Source organism: Ascaphus truei, chromosome 14, assembly GCF_040206685.1.
Source record: "Ascaphus truei isolate aAscTru1 chromosome 14, aAscTru1.hap1, whole genome shotgun sequence".
Lineage (NCBI taxonomy): Eukaryota > Metazoa > Chordata > Amphibia > Anura > Ascaphidae > Ascaphus > Ascaphus truei.
In genome coordinates, this window is record NC_134496.1 from 35,044,324 (window position 1) to 35,067,708 (window position 23,385).

At 40.8% G+C, this 23,385-nt stretch overlaps 1 protein-coding gene across 4 annotated transcripts; it reads left to right on the forward strand.

Moving 5' to 3' along the window:
* Nucleotides 1-2,305: 2,305 nt before the first annotated feature.
* Nucleotides 2,306-22,903, forward strand: GYG1 (glycogenin 1). Of its 4 annotated transcripts, none has more exons than XM_075570408.1 (7): nt 2,306-2,459; nt 12,642-12,777; nt 13,030-13,204; nt 14,001-14,163; nt 17,357-17,483; nt 20,423-20,642; nt 22,123-22,903. In XM_075570408.1, exons 1-7 carry the CDS (start codon nt 2,453-2,455, stop codon nt 22,282-22,284), a joined length of 990 nt encoding a protein of 329 aa, XP_075426523.1. In that variant the 5' UTR covers nt 2,306-2,452; the 3' UTR covers nt 22,285-22,903. The 4 variants fall into 4 exon arrangements, with proteins under 4 accessions (XP_075426523.1, XP_075426521.1, XP_075426522.1 ...); XM_075570406.1 differs by lacking the exon at nt 2,306-2,459 and adding an exon at nt 2,896-3,133; XM_075570407.1 differs by lacking the exons at nt 2,306-2,459; nt 22,123-22,903 and adding exons at nt 2,896-3,133; nt 21,782-21,853.
* Nucleotides 22,904-23,385: the final 482 nt, after the last annotated feature.

The window sequence follows — 23,385 nt, forward strand, 5'->3', positions numbered from 1 at the left end:
ACTTACAGAAAGGCTCCTGTGTGCTACTTCCACTACCAAATCTCCAACTTCGAGACGCCGGGATCAGCGGAGGGTGAGCACCAGGGAGGGAAACATTGATTTGTTTTCTTTAAGCAACGGTGTGCCACTTTTCCAACTACTTGTATGCAGCCGTGAGCAGATCTAACACGTAACACAGTAAATATCTGAGGAAGAGAAAAGAAAAGAAAAAAGCTCATGTTAGGACAGGGTTTAAAGGAACCTTCATACTGATGAAAAATTAATTTCAGGAAGATTTTGTAGGAACATGTGTGAGATCTCTTCATCTTCTTACTGACTATTATTATGTTCAGAACATTTTTATTTCGGGAGATAGAAAAAGTAGGCATTTTTTTAGAAATCGTAAGAGTTGGCCAATATGGTACCCATGCTGAGGTGGGCTGTTGGCTCCAGTGTTTAATCGTTTACTTGGTCAGAATCTGCATTACATTGATCAAAAACAGTTCCACTGTTTTCAATGGGATTTCTTTTGTTTGATAAATTTGGAGCTAAATTTTGTGCACACAGTAAAGTAACTATACCTCTTGGTTTATTTATGTATTTTTTTTACTAAATGGGTAGCAGGGGGTCTCTGGAGCTGAACCACATTGATTTAATCTTCGGGGACACCCTGCTTCCCGAGACAGATTGCAAGGGGGTGCCAGTAACAGCCCCGGATAGGCCTAGAAAATATATATTTAATCCTTTGAATGCTCCAAAATGTAGCTACTATGTCTTGGGTCCGGCAATTGGGTGGGGGGGGCGGCACTTGGGGGGTCCCATGACGTCGTAGATATGGCAAAAACAAAAATGCTGGTTTTGCTAGGGGATCTGCACTGATGACGAACGGAAGGCGGGATGACTTCCTTTCTGTTCCGTCATCAGTGACAGAGGATCACGAGTGCTGGGGGGGTCTGGAATTCTGGCCCCGTGGCAAGTCAGACATTCAAAGGGTTAAAGCCGCGAAGTCATCCGCTGCGGCTTCCTATTGGTCCACGTGCCGCGCAGCCTTTAAACAGCACAGAGATACCGGCATCACCTTCCATTGTAACTGTATCGGGGAGCAGGGGGTCCCCGGAAATGCAATTAACACGGATCAGCTCAGAGACCCCCGACTTCCCATCAAAGGCTGAACCAAATTTTTTTTTTTTTTAAAGGCAAAAGCCCTTTAAGGCACAAGTTTGCAGATGGAACACTTTTATACACAGATATACAGGGATGTTTAGAGCAGGGGCGTGCAAACTGGAGGACGCGAGATTTTCTGGGAGGGGGGATGGTGGTTACAGAGGTCCCGCGCTCTCCAAGGCATTTAAATTAAATGCTGGGGGACCGCGCGAGGCCTCTGTAACGAACTTATCTTGGCTTCCAGCGACACGTCGGCACGGTAACCCGGCGGCAAATGACACCGCCGGGTCACGTGGCGTCGCATTGCCATGGCAACGTAATGTCACATGACCCCGTGGCGTTATTTGACACCGGAGCCGAGCTGGGGGGGTTGGGAGGAGGCAAGCAGGCAGGGGGTAAAGATTGCGCACCCCTGGTCTAGGCTATAAGAATACATTTTTTAATGCTACCTCCGAATCTTAATTGAAACAATTAAATACATATTTACACCCATGTCACATTGCAAACCTTTTCTGCTCTCTACATGAATCTGCACTATTCCTTTTTAAGTAGTAATAGGGTTTTTTTCGTGTTGATTCAAAATTCATCATATGATTTTAAAGGCATAAACAGAAGCAATAAAAGTTAAGTTTAAGAGACGCTTTAGCATTGCAGCATTACATGCATAAACATTTCATTTGATTACTTCATTAATAGAGCTCCCAGGTACCTTATTGCCTGTACCTTTTCCCTGCTAGAGGGGTTAATATCTTTAACTCATAACCCTGGTACAGGTACAGTATTAACCCCTTTACTGAGGGATAACAGCTCCTATACTATACCTGCACCCGCGTTACATATGTTATCCCATAGGATCTCTTTAAAATCTGCTGGCTGCAAGGCAAAACCAGTTTAAAAAAAAAAACCCAGCTACATTCAACAAAGCAAAGAAATCCTATTGGAAGTAGTGGGGACTTTTTGCTTTGATAAATTTAAAAAAAAATAGCACACTTTGCTCCAGTTTTGCAGCTGGGAGACTTTACTAAATAGCACCTATGTGTTTTATTGCATTAACTCATTTGCTGCCAGTCAGGCGAGCTTTGCAATGCCCTCACCAGCTCCTCAGGCAGGCAGGGAGGATTGGGGGGAGTGATAGCGTTTATTGTGAGTGAGTTAAGTTACACAACCTTTGTTGGGGGGGGCGGGGATTGATCACGTGACTGCTGCGTATAAAGAGGCAGGTCCTTGTGCATTTTAGAGACCAGCAACATCTTTCACAGCTGGGACAGACCGGAACCGCTCCCCGCACGTAACCTCTCACAGCCCCGCCATGGCAGGTAAGGGGGTCACCTGCCGCTGGGGGTCTACCAGGGCAGCGCACGTCCTTAAAGGCTGCTGCTGCTTCTTCCTACAGACCCTGTGTAATACTCTCAGGAAGTGGCAGTAGGGTTTTGCTGCCTTTGCTGGGGTTGTAAGGGATACTGACTTGTGGTTATAGTCAGATGCAGAAACCCTATAGGCTGATTGCAATGTAATAACGCCCCCCCCCCGGTCTGTTTTTTTAAGGGGGGGGGTAATCATGTGTAGGTCCCACAAACCCAATTCCTTCTGGCGCTTGGGGTGCAAGGAGTGAGTGTTACCTGTGTTGTGGGTGCATCAGACCTGCACTTCAGAACATGTCCCATTCACTCCCCCTCCACTGCATGAGGACCGGCAGCAGGTTACTGATAGGGGGAGGGCAGCAGATTACTGATAGGGGGAGGGTTTCCCCAGCGGTAATCCCCCGGCATGTTTAGGATTAATGAGGTCATCTTGACAGGTGCATACCAGGAATCCCTTGCAGTAATTGCACCCTCATGTTTCACGTGCATAGGGGGGGGGGTCACCCATCTGATTCACAACAGGGCCTCTGCGCTGGGGGATCCTGGGTTGCGGGTCACCTTCCCTGCACCGGGGCTGACGTTTCTGGTGGAAGCAGAGCTATGGCTTCCAGTCAGAGTGAAAGTGATCTGTGAGTAGCGGCGCCTCACTCCTGTACACACCCCCCCCCCCCTCAAATAGCCCCCTGGGGCATGCGAACATGCGACAGGTTGCACGGGCATCTGCATTAACCCTATCGCTGCCAGGTGCAGCAAAGAGGTTACCACAATCTAGGGGAGTCCTTGAGTCACGTGGAACATTTTGATGGCTTGGGAGGGGGGTGTTGTGGCTGTCCCGTGTGGTATAGGGAGGTATTGACCCTAGCATAGGGTAGCCAAGCAATTGCAGAGGGCAGCAAGCAGCTCGGTGCATTTGGTCAGGACCTCACTTTATTTTTCTTACCTGGCGATTTTTTTTAAAAAATTTTTTAAAGGATGTAGGGGGAGGGGATTTTAATAAGGGACTCTTAATTAACCCCTTTTAGTGCTGGAGTGGTTAACTTGGTTCAGTGAATGGGTTAAATCTTGCATTGAATCTTAACACTCATGGTACAAAAAAAATAGCTATCGAGGTTTCTTCGTTTAAGACGTCTATAGCATGTAAAGTATGGACACGTATTGGTCAGTGTGGATAGAGCATTGTTTCATCAGATGCCACAGTGCAAGTCTTGGGATGAGATGCCATTGAGTTATGCTGGGAGTATGGCATCAAGAGTTCTATAAAGGAAGGCGAGTGACAATTTGGGGGTGTAGAGTTCTAACGAAGATCATGTTTGGAGATTAGCTTTTAGCTTTACAACCTTTCACGTGTCCTTGAATTTGATTCATAACGGGATTTGCTTAGTCAGGTGCTATAGCCCTGCAAGGATATTATGTTACATGGTGGGAATTCAACTCTTGAATGGCTGTCCTTGTGCGTGTAATCACGTTTTTACTTGCCATGCCTGAAGCTTGGGCTTTATTGGGCTGACTCTTACAGTACCTTAATATCCAAACTTGTGTAAACCCCAAAACAATGTTGTACTAGTAGTACGTTTTTAAAGGCAAGTAATCCTGGCAGAAATAGACTTAAGTACAGTGTTCTAAACATAAATCCAAGGCTGTCTGTGTGGGATCTATAATTGAAGGTATTGTGTGTAGGAGTACCCAAGCTAACTTTCCCTCAAATTGATGGGTCTCCATTTTTTTTTTATTATTATTGTTTGATAAACATAGAATGGCCTTAGCTGTAATCTCATTTAGGATGTCAAGTGATCTCCGAACCCAGACCACTTGATTTTGCTTGTTGGCTTCCCACTTTCAAAATAAAACAAATGTAGCAATGGTTTACTTGATGTAGCTGCTTTCAGAATCTATGGCTTCAAAAATGCCATTATAGACCTCTGCTGTATACGATTCCTCTTAATGAGAAGCTGCTGGGGATTAATCCTGGTAGGGACATGGTGATGGCAGCGGTGAGGGCTCTGAGCTCAAATTCCCAGTATTGGTGGATCACCTTGGTTGGGGTTAAAATGCAGGGAGATTTTACTATATGGGGTTGGCGATGGCAGGATTGTCATAAGGAAAGGGTGTTTCCGGTCATGGTTGTTCCCTCTTGGTAGCTGTTGCTCTAACTGCTAGTGACGTTGCTTCCAGCATCTCCTATTTTTAGGCCATCTTACAGGCTGTCTCCCTCTGCCAATTCGCTCTGTATCATCCCACAATGTTTCCACATTAGTGTTGATTCTTTCGAGGACTTACTCCCTCGCTCTTGTGCAGCCTTTACACTCCTAGAGTAATGGGTATGTATTATACATTCTAAACTGGGTAACCTACCTTCTGCGCACTTTTCTGATTTCATTATCCATGTTTTGCCAAAAACTGCAATTGTAGTTCTGGTCTGTCCTTTTTATTTGACTTAAATTGCTTCCCTTTTGTAAGATTCAAGATGTGGTTTTGTAATTTGTTGAAAGATTCTTTTCCCACCTCTATACAAACAGCATAAAAGCTGGTTCTTATTTGCAGCACTCAAATAAAATGACATTTATTTTTGCAAGAAGTCCTGCAACTTTCTCAAGATCTTAAACATTTTTTTTATGTGTTTCTCTCTCCTGTCTAACCTGGGGCATGTTTATTTTTTGGATTGACGATAAAAAGCATCAGCCACATGCATAGTTGGCTGTCTTCACCCTGGGCCTGACTTGGGTTTCCTGTTAAACACTAATCTGTAAACTTTTTAAAGTTTTTTTTTTTTTTTTTTTTTTTTTTTGTCAAAATCTCCCCCACTCGGTGACCTTTGCCTTTTTTATGTATTGCATTTTATAACTTTTGCATGTTTGGGACCTAATGGTGAGCCCCGGATATATAAAATCTACTATAAAGGATTTTTAATTTTTTTTTTGAGAAAATTTGCTGCTCACTTTATACCTGCAGACCTTCCCAAAAAAAAATAATTTAACATTTTGTTAACAAACCAAATATGATTTTTGGGGTTTCGAAACTTAGTAGAGAAGAGATTCCCCAAGTTGAACTGTGGCACACTGAGCTATGGGGACTCCCCATGATATTCCATCTTGAGACTGTTACACGAATTCTTCTCTGGGGGAAAAAGCATGTGGCCACTGGGGTTATCTTTGCTCTGCAAGCCTGAGATTGTGAGATTGCACTGCAGCTTCCAATTGGGTCACCTGGCAGCTATCTTTATTTTTTCACTTGAGCACTGAAGTAGTTACAATATGAATAATCTCTGCAATTCAGATGGGATGCTTTGCATGCTGCAGTTCAGTTCTGAGGATCCCCTGGTTCATATAAGGCTAAATAAAGATTTGTGGGACATTGCTGTTTAAATGCCACAATTTAAGATCTGTTTAATAACATTATGAATGTGTCCCTTTTTATTGATGTGGCACAAACCATGTAGTGTTGAAGAAGTGATAGACCTAATATGGGGAAGAACTCCAAATGAGATGGGCACATACAACCCCCCCCCCCCTCCCTAAAAGCAAATCTTTAATAGAAGCAAGTACCTGTGGTGGAGAGATGTTAAAGTAAACTAGGCCTGAGCCCCACTAACATCTCATCAATAAATTGCAATAGCTAGTAATCTTCATAAAGCATTTACTTTATTTGCTTTCATCCTCACTACATACTTCAATTGCCTTCTCACGTAGTCTTCAGGCTTGCAGAATTAAGGATGTAAAAAGAATGTGGTTCTCTTAATTGGGTGTTGCATCACTACAGGCTAATTTTGCATTACATGTTAAATTATGAATAAACTTTCATTGACGGGGGTAAACTGCAGGTTGCTCCTGGCTTTTTTTGCTGTTCTAATATACTTGTTTTTTTTTTGTTTTTGTTTTTTTTCCCTCCCCTCGAAGTAAAAATAAGGTTTTAACCAATATACTGTGGTGGGTTAACTTGAAAGACTAAGACACCTTAATTGTTCAAACAGGATACTGGTCCCAATGTGGCAGGCAAAACAGGAGTATCTCAGTAACAGGGGGACCTCAGTAGGTAGTGTTTAGGGTAGTCTGACAGAATGTATGGGGGCAAATTATATTGCAACTCAAATGTACATATAAAGACATTTGAGGGTTTTGAAAGCACTAGTGGTATTTGTGAACACATCTTGGTCTATTAATAGATATCCGAGCTTGCGATGCATCCAAGTGAAATTAAAACCTAGAGGATTATGGAAGGGGAAATACAAGTCGCTGCTAAGTGTTTTGACATAAATGATGGAGTAGAAAGAGAAATGGCCACACTAGTTGTACCCAATTGCTTTCCAGTGTTGTGTAAAACCCTGGGATTTACATTGGGCAGACTGTAACACAATGCAGCTTGTCAATTATTTAAAGTATACTTTATTTGCATCAATTTGTCGTCAGTCGACCGATTTGATGCAAGACTATTACCAGCTCTTATAAAAATGTGTCCACAGATGCGAGCACCATTACGCCAGGTAACTTCCCCGTGCCTCCTATTCATGCGGTACAGAAATTGAGCAAAGTACTTCAGTCCCTAAACTACATTCTAAATTTAAAGTGTGTATTTATTATTTTATTTATTAAAATGTTTTACCAGGAACTAATGCATTGAGTTACCTCGTTTCAAGTATGTCCTGGGCCTAGTTAAGATTACAAATGCATAGTTACATAAGTGAACGGAGTATACATTGTATACAAGACATTGCATGCACAGAGATAATATATCTATTGTAACTGTTACAGACTAGATTAAAATGTGAGAGGCTTTAATTTTGAAAACTTAGACTGATGGTGTCTGAGAGTCTCCGGTAGATTGTTACAGTTTTGGGGTGCGGCTGGATACTTTGCTGAACCTTGGGACCACGAACAATCATTTGGATTCAGACCTCAGGAGCTTGTTCAGATAAATGGGTAGCTTGTCCAGAAAGTATTTGAAGACAAAGGAAAGATGAACTTTGCTCCTTGACTCAAGTGATGACAAATCTAGTTCTTTGGGCATTTTGCAGTGTTGTGGTTGTATAACAAAATGGCATATTGAATTGTAGAAAGTGTTTAAATATCACTTGTGAGCACTTTCACATGTCTTAGACAGGTCTGCAACCCTGTCTTTCAACCATTATCTAGCATACATGCTTCCACTGCAGCAAGGGATTCTGGGAAATGACATGCAGACAAGCAGTGTCACCTTTGCCTGAAATCCATCTACATGGAACTTATTTTGTTTGTTGGCTTTTTTGGCTCACCATAACTTAAAATGTGTTAATCTTTTTATTTTTGGGGGGGTTTGTGTTTTTTTTTTTTTTTTTTTTTTTAAATCTTAGTGCTTTCTCCTCAGCCAGTCTCCTTCACATCCCGCTTAATTGTATTGGTTCTGAGGACAGGGAGGGATAAGCATTGATCACTGCTTTCAGAGCACTGCATTGCTTATGGCTGCTACAATCCATTCATAAGATCTGCTTTAGTCTATTTGCCTTGTGCCCAGCATTCAACACTTGACACTGCCACTATTACCTGCACTGCTGAAGGCTTTTCTCCTTGCAATGTGAGCTTGGATTGCCAATACAGAGCAAGTGGTGGAATTCATACACTATGGGTGTAGTATCAGATTTGAGATGTAGGTCAGTGCTTTGTAATGCTGCTACAAGAACTATTTACAGCATGGTATTTTACTGGGTCAGATTAGAAGATTAGTCTAACCATGCTGTAATGCCATCCTTTCATGTTATGACCGTAACAGTTACAGATGCATCTTTAGTGTTCAGCGTCTGCTTTTAACTTTTATAAAGTTCTATAAACTTCTGGAACTCTGGGTTCTTTGTGCCATTATTATTATTTTTTTTTCTCTACCTGTTGGCATGTTTTATTTGGAATACCGAACCACAGATCTAAGATCCTAACACTTGCTTGTTGCACGTGATTATAGACAATAGTACATAATCAAACGAATACCATGCTCTCAATTTGTCCAGACATCTGATTATATTAAACTGGTTTTAATGGACTAAGGCAGGCACACTAGTATTTAACAGGAACTGTATGCAAGAAGCATGTTCATGCTGAACATTATAATTGAGACTGGGGAAACGGTAATACTTCTGTGTCCACAGAAGTATGAAGGGGTATACAGGCAGGCCCCGGTAATGCGGCAGGTTCCGTTCTATGGTCCCACCAGAAAGCAGAACCGGCGATTTTCAGCATCTGCCCAGACCGGCAATTTTCACTTCTGCACATGCGCAACTTCCGTTCTGCGTATGTGCAGACATGGCGGCCCCCTTCCCGGTACCGCTGTATGAGCAGAACGCCGTAAAGCGGGCTGCTGAAAAGCGGGGCCCTACTGTAACATAAAAGCTATTGTATGCAGGGATGTTTAATTAATTAAACATGTGACTAACATTGTCTCAATTGGAAGTCTAATCTCTTAAGACTGTTTGTAAATTGACTTGTTCACTTGATTTGTTTAAACACTATGCCACTAATTGCCCGACCATTGAAGCCAAATTGTCTCCAGGAAAGTGATATTTCACAGCGCTGATTTTAGAGGGCGTTATCACATCTGCTAGATGGTATAGTGTCTACTCAAACATCTAAAATGGTAAGTTTCTTCTTGGCTCCAAATCTGGGGGAAAATATCTTTCTACAAACATGATCACCCATAGTGGGCTCTGGTGGCTATATTTGCCCAGTGGATCTCGGTCCATCCTATGGTTGCTTTTCCTGAAACAGGGGCTCCCCAGACATCGGGGGACCAATGAGTTCTGTGGGACCCCTTAATTCAGGTAATAGACGTATTTTTGTTCTTAGCAGTTTTAAAGTAGTCCAACTGTGCTGCATGAATTCCAGTGGAGCAATGGTCAATCTTTAGTGTTATGCAATGCAGGTCTTGCTTTTTTAGTTGAACATTTTGCCAACATTCTTCAAACGCTGCCTACATTTTCAAGTCAAAGTAGAAACTTAAGAATTGCATAAAAAAAACTGCAAGAAGTTAAAGTACTTGGCGAACTGTCTTCACATATTACAGTGGTTCATTCATCCAAATAGTGAATTCTGTGTTCACCGATCTTGCACTCACGTATGTAGACATTGCCAAAAAATAACATGTGACATCTGTGTGCTTCATAACCTTTCTGCTTCAATAGGTAAATGTACAACATTCCCTTATCAGCCCAGCCTCCAGGGACCGCTTTATGAAATAAGATATTTGTAGTATGTAATGGGACGTAAACCAGTCTTCACGTAACATTCATAAAATAGGCGCCCCATTCATTGGATAAAGTTGACAGATGAACAAAACTGAAAGGCTTTGTGCAGTGTGGGGTAAATAGTGCATGCACAGTTTGGTCTGCTAAATGATTTAAGATGACACATCAGCTTTTCAGAAACCTAGAACACCAGCTCCTTTCTTGGGCCAGGTGTTGACAAGGCACTGTGTAGAGCTGGCTTGTGATGGAATGGATCAGTGACTTGTTCTGTTGTGCTTCTGGGCAGAATGTCAAACCTTTTTATACAATTTCATAGTGTTTCAGACTTCATTTAGGTAAATACTAAAGTCGTTTCATTTTTCTTGACTTATGGTGAAGTGACCTTGCGAGAAATTGGCTGATGCATTGGAATGTGCCATTCCCACTACAGGTTTTAAAGATTCCTTAACAATATTGTACAGTTGCGTCCTTCAGACTTCTCTTATTTTTTTTCTCTCCTTCTCCCACCCCTTCCCCCCTGTACCTTATACTGGTGCGTAAGAGCCCAAAACCTAAATGTCTGCTTATCACTTGGTAACATTAGTAAACCTAAACCTTTGCAGCTTTAAACTTTCTATTGAAAGGCTTTTGTAGTCTGCATGTAAAACTGCTGTGTGGCCTGGAGATGGTGTATGAACAGGAGTTGCTGGATCACCTCTGCGGTCTTTGGGCCTTTTTATAAAGCTGCTTTGCAAGTGCTGGTTGGATTATTTTATTTTCAAGCAGGACATACTTAGCGGGGCAAATACTAAAGATGTTAAACTCCCAGGTTTCTGGTGGGATTGAGGCTTTTAATGTAAAATAAAAAAAAGCTAAGTAATGGGGCATCACATGGAGCTCAATGGCCGTATGGGTCAAGTTGTAGGTGGCACACAACACCTTGAAGAAACTACTCCAAATATGCTTACTGCATGCATTGGCTAACATGCTGCAGGCGCCCTGCTTGGCCCAACTATTCGTGGCCGGCTAGGTGCATGCTCATCTGGGGGCACAGCCACAACATCACGGAGCTGGTTCGCCCTCATTGGGCAAACCGCTCACGTGATGCGCTTGCAAGCAGCAACATGACATTTTCGCCGAGCAGTCGCTTGCTCACGCTGGCCACACGCATGACCAAATGTATACGACAAACGACAAAGCTACAACCAATGACAAAATACAGTGAAATCCCTATATACTTGAAAAAGTTATTTTAGTAACATTCTTGATTACAATTCTCATTTACCTCTATTAGGGAGAATGATCACATTGGATCTGTCCAAAACCCAGCAACCTGAAAGAGGAAGAGTGGAGAGGAGGATGGGTGCACTAACCTCCAAACAGCTGAAAACCTTTTTTTGGACAGATCCAATGTGACATTTCTCCTAATAGAGGTAAATAAGAATTTTAATCTAGTTGGGACCTGCAAATTTGGTCATGTTGTCTTGCAGGCCTTTATGCCTTTGTCTTGCAGGCTTAACGCTTTGGCCAAAGGGTTTAACTGAATGACCATTGAAGAGAATATATAGGTATTTCACTGTATTTTTGTCATTGGATGTAGCTTTGGGCTTCTGTCTTTTGTGTATGCTCATTAATAGGTAACCTGAAGACTACTTAACGCCTTCAGTACAGGGATAATCAGCCTTCCCCCAAAGTGTATAGTGAGCATTATGGTGGTAGTGTTCTGTATGTGTATCTAACTTGGATAGTACGTCTTTGTTTCTCAGTTAAACTTTTTAGGACTTGGCATTGACACAAATATTTACTCCCTGACGCAGAAGGCAACAGTAGCTGGTGACACATTTAACACTGCTGTGGTATAGATTCCTGGACAGTTTGATAACTTTGGCTTTCTGCCCACCATCCCTAAGTTTTTCTTGTGAGGTTGCAAGGCAACAGCTTTTAATTGTCAACTTGCTCTTTGTGGCACCTGAACACAAACTTTAATTTTATTTCTTTACTAACAGCTTCCTATAACAAAAGCACTGTAGAAAAGCTATTGCAGAGCTTTCTAATTTTTGTAAGCCCCAGTTGATAAAATGTTTTGTAACCCCAACATTAATGGAGCTGTTTAGACTGTCTAAACTAGACACTTTACCCCAAGTATAGAATTCCTAAAGAGTAGTTTTTGCTAACATGAAGAAAAACTCCCACTGACTGTACACATTTCTTTTTTTTCTTCATGCCTTCCCACTGACTGTACTGTCAGTTTTTGTCTGGCTGCCACCATTGTAACTTCATTTGTTTTTCAAGTGTGTCCTATTGTTATTTTTAGCGCTGTTTTGCACCGTCTTTCTTTTGCTTTTGCTAACAACATAGTCCTGTTATATTGTTTTCTAATTTGGAAATCAGAAGCCGCCCCGTGACAAACATAGCATTTGATGGCAGATGAGAACCATAATCTGACCATTTTCATATCCACTGTAAAATCTCAGATCTAATTTGCTGCTTTGCTTTCGTGGTCACTTCATGGGATGGTAATCTGTAAATCGAGGACATTATTGGGACACCTGCAGCAGGTGCTTAAAGTTTCAATATCTGCATGATTAAACAGAAGTAGCCTTCACATTGTTTTGGAGGTGCTACCAGACATGCCATCGAAGTAGACTGCTCCTTTCTCCACAAACTCATCCATTGTCTCGGCACCATCCTTGTAAAGTGCTTCCATAAACAGAAGCTACAACCATAAGTGGAGTGGCTTTGTGCCCTGGACTCTAATGTCCCATGGGAATGGCACTTTGTCTCGGGTAAAGTAGCTTAATCTCATTGTACATAAATACCAACAACTAGATGGTGGCTGCTTGTTGTAGAAACTAGTTTTGCCTATTCAGATCTGTGCTCTACGGGAAGCATACATTTAGAGCTGGCTGTACTTTGACCACAAGGTTCAAACGATGTGTTTCTGTTCCCCCCTCAAGATCAAGCTTTTGTGACCCTGGCTACAAATGATCGATATGTGAAAGGAGCCCTGGTATTGGGATCATCCCTACGGCAATACAATACCACAAGAAAGCTGGTGGTGCTTATAACTCCTCAGGTCTCAGACTCTATGAGGTAAGGAATTTCAGTTCTCATTTTTACTTGAGTTATTGTGGTAGACGCCTACCTGATTAAATTCCAATGAACATGGGCTATCCAAGACTCTTCCTCCTACAGTATAGTTGGTATTAAGTAGACTTTTCCCCCCCCTTGGCTGCCATAGTAACCTGTAATACTTGATACCATTACGGCAGCTTTGTAGTTCGGTAGTTGCTGCTAATGAACTAGCCCCATATTGTGGCCCTTCACAAACTCCTATTTTTGTAGAAAAGTACTTGACAAAGTCTTCGATGACGTCCGAGTGGTGGATGTCTTGGACAGTGGGGATACTGCTCACCTGGCTTTGATGCAAAGACCAGAACTTGGCATCACGTTAACAAAACTTCATTGCTGGACACTTACGGAATATACCAAGTGTGTGTTCATGGATGCAGACACAATGGTAAGTGGTTGCTTCTGTAGCTTTCTCATTTTCCCAAAATTAAAGATATTTACCTCTTGTACATATGGATGGTTAATGAGCTAAAGTAACATGCCTCAAGTATGTGATCTCCATAAATGCTTCATGCATCTTAAAACGATATTCAGTGATTTTGTCAAGTTACTTCAGCTAAATCGGTCTTGGGCTTATCTTTCATTTCACCACAAGCTAGGATACCATTTAGTTCTAGCAAACTGTATAATCCAAATCCATTCTGTTTAAGCTTAAAGTCTTCATCTTGGCAAGATTGTCCCAGTTGGCAGCCTACTGTTATCACTAGTTATGTACATTAGATTTTTTTTTTTTTTTTTTAAGGAGCAGTTATCTACCTCAATATAGATGGGTTATTGCACACTTCATTCAGCGCTTGGCAGTCATGCAACTGAAGAGTTTGTTAGAATTTGAACGGCTAGATGGTGTATAGCAGAATACATGTGCTGCTATGTCATTGTCCCCTTTCCCTTATATGCTCTTTCTGGTGCTCTAGTTTCAAATGGAACACATTATGACTTCTTTGCTTTGTAATTTGCCTTTTGCAGTAAAGAGCTTTTAGATTAGCCTTTGAGTTGGCAGTGACATTCTGTATGGCCATTGGGTTTCTTAACCTGCCTACATTTGAAATACATTTAGTCCCATGTTTCAACCATTGGCCATAGTAATTGCCCCATTCAATGCTGCAAGGCTTCTCTTTTTTTTTTTTTTTTTTTTTTTTTATTATATATATTTAAATGTAGCAATTGGTTACACTTTCCTGTAGGTTTTGTCAAATATTGATGAGCTGTTTGAGAGGGAAGAACTGTCTGCAGCACCAGATCCCGGCTGGCCTGATTGCTTCAACTCTGGCGTGTTTGTTTACCAACCATCTATTGACACCTACAACCAGCTGTTGGAGTATGCTTCCGAAAAAGGCAGCTTTGATGGTACGTATTCTTACTTTAATCAACTTTTTTTTTTTTTTTTTTTAATTCAGACTGGAGTTGTTTGACTTGCATGTACATGCCCCATCAGGTTTTCTATGTATTTTGTTTTTGCCTATATTGCTTAAGTTTGAATTGCTCATCCAACTGAAATAACACCTGCATAAACCAGTTAATGCAGAAGATCCATTAAGTGGAATGTTTCAACTGTTGGTCCTATACTGAAAATCTAACATGACAAACCTCACATTGGTCTTGTCACATTAGATTGTAATGTATTTAAATCCGAGCTCCTGTTGTGAAACTATTCTCCTGCCATCAGCCAGTCTTGAACTCTGCTGACTACCACAGCTTGAGCCATATCCTCCATTGTGATGTTGTAATACAAATGCAAATGTTGAATGCCTCTTAATATTGGGTCACCAATTTCATATTGGTAACTTCAGGCACAACTAATGGAGAACGTGATTTTTGTTAATTTTAGCACCACTTAAATAGTTTGGTTCAGAAGCCTGGTGGTATTTCCTACACCTTATCCACATAAATAACTATGCTGGCATGGGCTGATTCATTTAATTTTGAATCTTTATAAAAGGTTTGTCCCAGTATCAAAGCCCCTATAGGGCACCACCAGAGTTGTGGGGAGAATTTGAACACCCCCTCCCCATGTGTATACTGAAGTTGGATCTCGTATCTAAGTTTCAGACGAATCTTTATACATGTTCCTATTTTTGATCTCTGGAGAACACCAGTCTTCCTGCCCCATACTGTAGGTGTCTGTCATGGTCATCTAACGATTAAACTGTTTTTGACCTGTGGTCTGTAGTAGTGTACAATTATCCCCCAGTAATCTATCGCTGATTTTTGTAGGTATGATGTATGCAGGCTTCAGTGAATTTGTCTAACCCTCATTCCACATCCTTTCACATCAAAAGCTGATGTCTACTAGTTCTGACAAGACACCCCTTTGATGCCAATGAATGTCAATAGTGGTGCTGCCCGGCCATCTGCTGAGTCAGTAACTGCCTTTCTGCTGCAATGTTTAAAGCTACTAAATACTTCAGCCTGTTTCTGGTCATCCCTGGCAACAAATACTCATTTAGAATGTTTGCTAGAGTATAAAACTCTTCTATATACTGTACATATATTGTCTAACAGCTTGCACTCTTTTGCTAGACTTGAAGGTAGGTAGATTAGTTTAAGTTTTTAACTTGATCATATAAAGCCAGTGTTTGATTACTAAAATAAGATGCTAATTGGCACTAAATTGGATAAAGTTTCTACTAAAAGATCTGTTACAAAGCTTGACAACAATAAAACCCCTTTTGGATGAGGTGTCTGCTACTCTAATGATTCCTGTCTAAGGCTGTGTCCCCACTGGCGCTGACTGCACTCATGCTTGAGTGGTGACATCACTAGCTCCAAGCATGAGCGCCAGGTGTCCTGCCTATTTTGAAAGTGCGGGCAACTCGCATTTTTTTTTTTCCTCACCAAGCTTGGGTGCATGAGCATAGACGGGACAACTTAAATTGCTGGAACTAAACTCTGCAAGCACCGTGAGCTCAGCACTAGCGTGGACGCAGCCTTTGACTTGGAGCACTACCATCTAATGGGCTTTAACATTTACTCAAAACTATTTATTGGTCGGCCTGTAACTATAATCTCATTCAGGAAACTGGTTGAGTAATGTTCTAGCAATAGTAGTCGTTGCTTCATACAGTGCATTCCTCTGCCTCGTCTAGTTTAACCATTACTGATTCCTACACTGACCCTTTAGAGGCAGTCCAAGCGACACTTATTAAAATAAACAGTATATATTTTTATTATGCAGCCTTTTATTTCAATAAAGGTAAACTAATTACCAAAGATGCCAATTCATTCTCCTGTAATCAATCAGCAAACCCTGCTTCACTAAACTGCTGCCTTGCAGTTTTAATAGATTATTCAGTCAGTAAATCTGCAGCTACCTGTATTCTTAAATTATGAGGATAACATATCTATTTGCAACTCAAACTGCTGGTAATATTGGCAACAGATTATTTCTATAGCAGGTTTTAGCACACTTCCCTGTTTGTGATAAAGTATGCTCAGTGTATTAACTCAGGGGTGCGCAAGCTTTTGTTCGTGCTCCCCCTTGCCTATGCCCCCCTCACCAGCTCTCGGGCTACACGCATGTGACGCATTGCCATTTGACACCACGTTGTCATGGTGACGTGTTGACGGTGTCCACGGAAGAGCAGGTAAGTGAGGTTGCAGAGGCAACTTCACTATTAATTTACCGGCATTTAATTTACATGCGCAGGGGCTCTGCAACAGTGCACCCCCTTACAAAATCCCACGCCCCCAGTTTGCACACTGCTGTAACATTAAAAATGGCATTAAGAGTTGCATAAAAATAGTATCCAATAATAAACTTTTTTTAATTATTAAACACATACTGTAGGATATTGCATGGATTGCTCTTAAATACCCCTAAGCTAGAACAGGGGTAATACATTTTGTATGTCTGTATACTCAAAATGAGTGACCTGCAGTTATGGGTCTTAAAATGGTATCTCGTACAAGGCCAGTGCCACTAGTCCACAAATTTAATTTTCTCAATGACTTTAAAGGAGTACATTTCTTGGTTGGGTTCACGGCTGTCATAAAACATCAGTCTGCCATGTTTGGCAGGCAGGTTTAATAAATGAGTTGATTTGTAGGGCAACTATCACAAAGTGGTATTTGATTGGCCTATTGAGTAAACCTCCAATTTTATTTGGTTACTAGAGGTTCTAAGGACACTTCGATTAGCTTTCAGATGCATGTTTAATACAGGCATGGTATTTGCTTTCAAACCAGACTAACTTTCTATCACCTTCAGTTGTGGATGTAAAAATGTGCCAACTACAGTACATGGCATTGGTGTAATTTTGAGGATGTTGCAGAGTACATACCTGAGTGGGTAGTTGTCACATGCAGAGGTCTTGACATGTGCTCTGCAGAGTAGTAATGCAATTCCTTTAGAAAGAATGCTGTGGGCTAGGATGGTTGCACATTCAATATGCTTGGCGAACTGTTTAATAGCACACAACTTTATTTTATTTGTGGTGGCATCTTTCCTGAACTGGGTTCTGGTCTATAGTAATGCTTTCAACACGTATTGTAATTGTGTAACTGTTGCAATGTTCTGTGACTCTTTAAAAATTCCTTCCAGGTGGGGACCAGGGATTGCTAAACAGCTTTTTCAGTAGCTGGTCAACAAGAGATATACACAAGCATCTCCCCTTTGTTTACAACCTGAGCAGTATTTCCATATATTCCTACCTCCCAGCATTTAAAGCGTAAGTATATGCCAGCTTATCTGCATGTTCTCTTTTGGCAGATAATGTATGTTGGGGGGAGAGGAGGAGGAGGAGGAGGAGGACTAATTAAACTGAAATGGAGCCAAGTGAGCTTGACTCTTTGCCTAACTGTCCTAAAGTACAATAGACTGGACCTGGCTACAAATGTCAGTTTTGTCCTGATTTACAGGGGACATGGGGATTACGGGCTGACAACAGAAGTTGTTTCAAGGCATGAGAACATGGTCACATGAGAATTCCATCTTTGCTCACCAACATCAGGTTACAAAGGCTTTAATGCAACTGCTAACATAAGCGCTATTAAACTAGCTTATTCCAGGCCTTTCCAACAAGGATAAATATAGATGTAATTTTAAAAGTACTTTGCAATTGTCTGTGGCTGTGTTAATGGAGCATAAAGTAACTTGCCAGTTGTGAAGCAACGATTATTTTGGGGCTTTCATAATGTTGGCAAGTAAGGCTGGATCTACTATAAGGAAAGTGCTTAAATGCATTTTGGTGGTGATTTTAAACTTTTAGCTTAATATCTGCAGGTTTATTCCTCAATGCAGATTTACATGGGATGCTTGTGTATGCGTTAATGCTATGATTTGACTTCTTGGCAAATTACTCAATCAGGAGGCTGCCTGTTGGTAGACTGGTATTGATGCGCAAGTCTACCCAGTCCTTCAACCCAGGGTTTGTTGCAAGATCTTGCATGGAAGTAGGCTGTCCCAATAACGATTGCCACTTTTACCTGCAAAGCAACATGCTACCAGAGTTATAATTATTTTTTTTTTTTTTTTAAATCTGTTTCTAGATGGTTACAGCATTGCTCCCATCACATTATGCCCTTAGTTGGGTTTTAATGTATTGGGCTTCATTGGGTTTCTTTAGCAACCATTTAGAAAGCCACAACTTCCTCTTTTGACATTGGTTTGCCCTGGGAAGCAGGATCTTTGCTGATCAGTTCTTGTGATCGCTTGGATAATTACCGTTAAGGCAAGCCACTGCTGCATCTATTGGTCAATGCCGCTTTAAAGTGCAACACCCAGTCCGTAAAAGTTAATCTGTATGATTCCCTCTACTCAAAGGCTGGTAAACCAGGTTTGTGGCTTCACTTAATGTGTGCCCAATTGCATTCAAACTTTAGATGGGCAAGTGCTGACCTCGATAGGCTTTGTGCAGCTATTACAAATGGTTTGGACAAGAGTAATTGTTCCAGCAATGTAAATGTCACACTGGTTCTTCAGTTTACTGCTACAGTTTATCCTTGGTAAGAGTGGCAAGAATGGAGTTGTGACACTTAACTTTATCTTGTCAAACTTCAGTCTTTAGAAAGCTGAACACATGTAGGTTCTTTATAATTGCTGCAGTGCCCAAACTAAGGGTTATTTGGGGCCCCTTTTTGCAGGATGCCTACTGATGTGAATAGATTTGCTGCACAATATCTAATGCAACTTGGTGAAAGGAGATTTTGTCCCAATTTGGGGGGGGGGGGAGATTGTATTGAGGTGCAAAGTAGTCTGAACATTTGAAGTCTCTCTCCAAGCAGAAAAGAAAATATTTTTGATAGTTGTGCAGTCTTGGAAAATTGCATTGGTTGAGGCTGTTCAAGGATCACATCAGATGTTGGCAGTAAATGGAATGTGCCCTCAAACTTCTTGAATGAGCACTTTATGCCGCACCAATAAGACTGGCCACTGATCAGACGTTGCATTGCCAAGTGAGCTGATCCAGGCTCCTGTTAGCAGTGTTTAGCATTCCAGCCAAATTGAGATGCAAGACCTATGGTCTCTAGAAAGAGGACTTGCTAGAGACATGTCACTGCCTCAAACTGGAGGTGTATATTCATCCCTCATAGGGAGAATGCATCTTTTTATACTTGGATATAAATGGGTAGTCTAGCAAAAACACTAGCAAAAACACTACCACTTATCAAATGTAGAGGACCTAAACATCATGGTCTATGCAGTTTTTTTTCCAATGGTCACATAGAATGTCCTGCCAACAATGCTATAGTCCCAATGTCACACTTATTCCAATATAAACAGCAAAGAATAATAAACACAACTTTGTTTAATCTTTTCTCTATGCAAAATGGTTGGCTGCCAGCCCAATTTAACTTCATACCCTCAGTATGAATATGCCAGGGATTTGATAAAGGCTTTGGCAATGTCACTTGCAAAATTCTGTGAGAAAATGACTTGTGTTCTATGGAAAACATGACTAGTAAAGTTGCAATCATTCTAAAGCAATGTGGTTTTCTTTTTATCTAAAACAATCTCATGTATTGGCCATAACTTGGTTATGCCAATGGATAAAACATTTTTACCTGTGCAGTTAGATTTGAATGTTAAAATTCACCCATTTCTTATAGCAATTCAACATTTGCTACAAAACACTCAGGTTGGACGGGGAGCCAATGAGACGCATGTTGATATACAATCTCTTTGTATGTCTAATTTAACATTTGCCATCTATAATACAATGCTAGCATGGATGCATGTTCTGTCCTAGAACAAGCTCAGTTTCTTCAAGAAATGGGAAACTTATTTGGAATTAATTTCTAGATGCTCAACTACCTCAAATATTTGAGGACTGAATGTGTTCTATTGGGGATAACAAAACATATACACTTGTAGTGTTTACCACTAGGGAATGAATATTGAGCAATGATAAATGTTTTGTGATTGTGCTTATCAGGGTAACAGTCATGTCATAATTGGTATAAATGAGTTACTGTCGCTTGTATTTCTATATATGAATATTGCTAATGTGTACAATTCATGTCTTTCAATAAATGTAATTTATAGAAAGTGATGTGGTGGTACAAACTACCACAAACCTTTCCTAAATCCTATGGTAGAATATAGATTAGTTGACTAGGTTTATTTGTAGGACCCTGTGTAATTGCTTCTGTTTTTGTTTTTGTGTAGGTTTGGTGCTAATGCAAAGGTGGTGCATTTCTTGGGAAAAATCAAGCCATGGAACTACACCTATGATACCACAACAAAGACTGTAAAGAGTGATGTGCATGACCAAACATTGATTCACCCTGAATTCCTTAACATGTGGTGGGGTATCTTCTCTACAAGAATCTTGCCATTACTTACAGAGCAGGGAGTCGTGAAAGAAACCACAACTAGCCTAAAAGCGGTATGTCTTAGCAGAATATATTTTATTTATTTTTTTTCCAAGTGTATTAACCTTATTTTAGAAAGCTCCTGTATAAGCAGACTTATAACATTGTTGGCAAGAGCCACACGGTTCACTAATTGCAAATGAAGGTGATCTCAAACACTGGGAAACAAATATTCCATTGTAACATTTTGAGTCCTTTGTAAGAAGAAATGGTTTCTTTGCTGTTCTGACACCAGCAGGCCTATGTATCAATTGTAGTAGTAAACTAATGACACATTATGAAGGTTTGTACTAAAACTTAATACATTATGCATAACTTGTTTGCAACTTGACAACAGGTCATTTTGTGGACCTTCCTGTCCGCATTGGTTCAATGCCATGCAATTGCTGCTTGACCTAGAGCACTTTTTACAGTGCACTTGTTGATTTCCTTATATATTTGTTTGACTGGTTTTTCTTTGTTCTACTTGGCAACAAGTAGAATTGCTGTTTAACTGAATTGGCCGGATTCGCCGGCCAATCAGTATTAAACCAGATCAAAATAGGCTGCTTGACCTAGAGACCTCACTGCACTAATTTTAGGGTCTTGAAAGTTGAGCTTTATGATGCAGGAACTACTAGTGACTGAGGATAACTTAACATTTGTCTTTGCGCATATTATGACAGGGCCTTTTAATGTTTGCAAGCTGCTTACACTAAAACAAGTGTGTATCTTGCAAGGTGTTGCTTTACATAGTCTTGTCATGACAGTATTATTGTCATTTGAATGTGTTGCAGTATATTGGCTTTGCAGTGTTCTACACAAGCCAACAGTTGTCTAAGGATCAACTGGATGAATTAAGGAAATGTTGAGTAATTGAAGCACTCGCAAATTGCTACATGTTAAAATTGGGAACATCCAAACACTTCAATTTGTATGTGGCTAATTGCATGTAAACAGGTGTTAACAGCTTGTATTTGGATGAATGGGGGAGGGGTAAGTATGTTCAATGTCCTTACATTGAAGTAAATCTCAAATGTTGCATTAGATTTGCATGATGAGCAATCTGTTTACTCACAATCTTGCATGTGTGGGTACTCCTGCTGTATCCTCTCAAGTTATCAACATTTCCTCTTGCCAGCTTTGTTTCTTAACTGTCTTAAACTGTTTACAGCTATCGGGCTTGGTCTATTCACTGGCTTTCTCTTGTCGCTTCTGTAGAGAGGTATGAAGAACTTAAACCTTGTCGCATTGCTACGTTCAACTTGCAGAAATCATTGCAGTTCTCATTTTGACTTGAGATTTTTTTGTTTAAGACCTGGGTTTATTGAATAGGCCCTAAAGCAGTCAATCATGTGCATTCAGCTGCTTGGGTGTCTTGAATAAGCCCCTTGGTTTTACTAGTCTTGTTCAGTTCTGCTTTGCCTGCTTCTTTGCATGTGAGACTCATTGTTTTTTCATTTACCAACTCTTTTGTTTAGTCGGTCCAGAGCTAGTAAACATTGTTTCTTTCAGGATGACGTTACAGAAGCTGTGTCACAAATGTCAATTGCACCGCTTCCACCATCTGTATCTTCAGAAGAACGTAAGGAGAGGTGGGAACAGGGCCAGGCTGACTACATGGGAGAGGATTCGTATGACAACATCAAGAAGAAGCTAGACACCTATCTCCAGTAATGTGTTCTGTTCAAGAACCTCAACCATATAAGGACTTATTCAAGAGCTATTGAGCATCTAGGATGGTGTTCTACCTGATTGTTTACTAAACTGCTAGGAGCTTTCCTAAAACTTCAGTTGGTGGTTTTTCAACTTGTCAATGGGAAATGTGTAATAGGCATCTTTTTGTTAATGTGCCACTTCCCCTTAGACACTAGCAGATCACTTTAGAGCAGCAGTTTTAGAGTAGTGTTTGATCTGCTCCCAAAATTGACCAACCTAAGTAGTACTTAACTGGTTATTTCAACCCTTTCTGACATACAGTTGGAACTCCATTTGTCCCTTGCTTAAACTACTATTCCCACTTGGTTCCACGTGATCTAGTTGGATTGTTAAGGATGTAAGTGTCAGTTTGCCTTTCCATCAAGGTACCCGCAAAGTTGCCCTTGGTTCACCTATTTGCAATCTGTTGTATGAACACGCTGTTTCTGCTCCTACACTCCAGTCCTACAAGTACCAAACCAGGTTGCAGTGCACTGTAAACACATCTCAGAATGCTTCTTCTGTACCCAGCTGGACTGATGTAACTGCATTTTCTGAACTAACATGGCACTTCAAAATAAAGTAGTTGTGTTCAGCATATTGCTTGTGTTGCACTGATTTTTGACACTAAAAAAATCCTCAATGACTCATTAGCAACTACAATGGGCTACAATGCCAGTATGTTTTGTTATACAGGTATATACGTTAATTTTCACATGGTATAACATTTTAGTTTGCATGATTGCTAACCTGGATGTTCAAAGTAGTTAAAGGTGATATGCTGCAATAAAGTCAAAGCTCTTACCCACAAGTGATTGTCAGCTGCAACGTGAAGTAGAAATGCTGAAGGCATTTTAGCTGCATCAAAAAACTCTAGAAATGCCTTGTAATTGAGGTGCCGCTCAACCGCTGTACATGTAAATGGCAGTGACTCAGCAGTGTCTTTACATCAGCATTGCATATTTTAACTAGGTGGGGAACCTTCTCAAAAGGGTAGGGACTCGAGGTGCAGCAAGTGTGAGAATATGAAGAAAACTGCTACCTTGTGACTTAATGAATAGACCAGCTATAGAGGGTATA

Coding starts and splice junctions, on each gene's coding strand:
- GYG1 (XM_075570406.1), top strand. CDS start 2,911: ATGTTTAGGATTAATGAGGTCATCTTGACAGGTGCATACCAGGAATCC. Junction 14,164..17,356: donor CGAAAAAGGCAGCTTTGATG/GTACGTATTCTT, acceptor AATTCCTTCCAG/GTGGGGACCAGGGATTGCTA. Junction 20,643..22,122: donor CCACAACTAGCCTAAAAGCG/GTATGTCTTAGC, acceptor TGTTTCTTTCAG/GATGACGTTACAGAAGCTGT.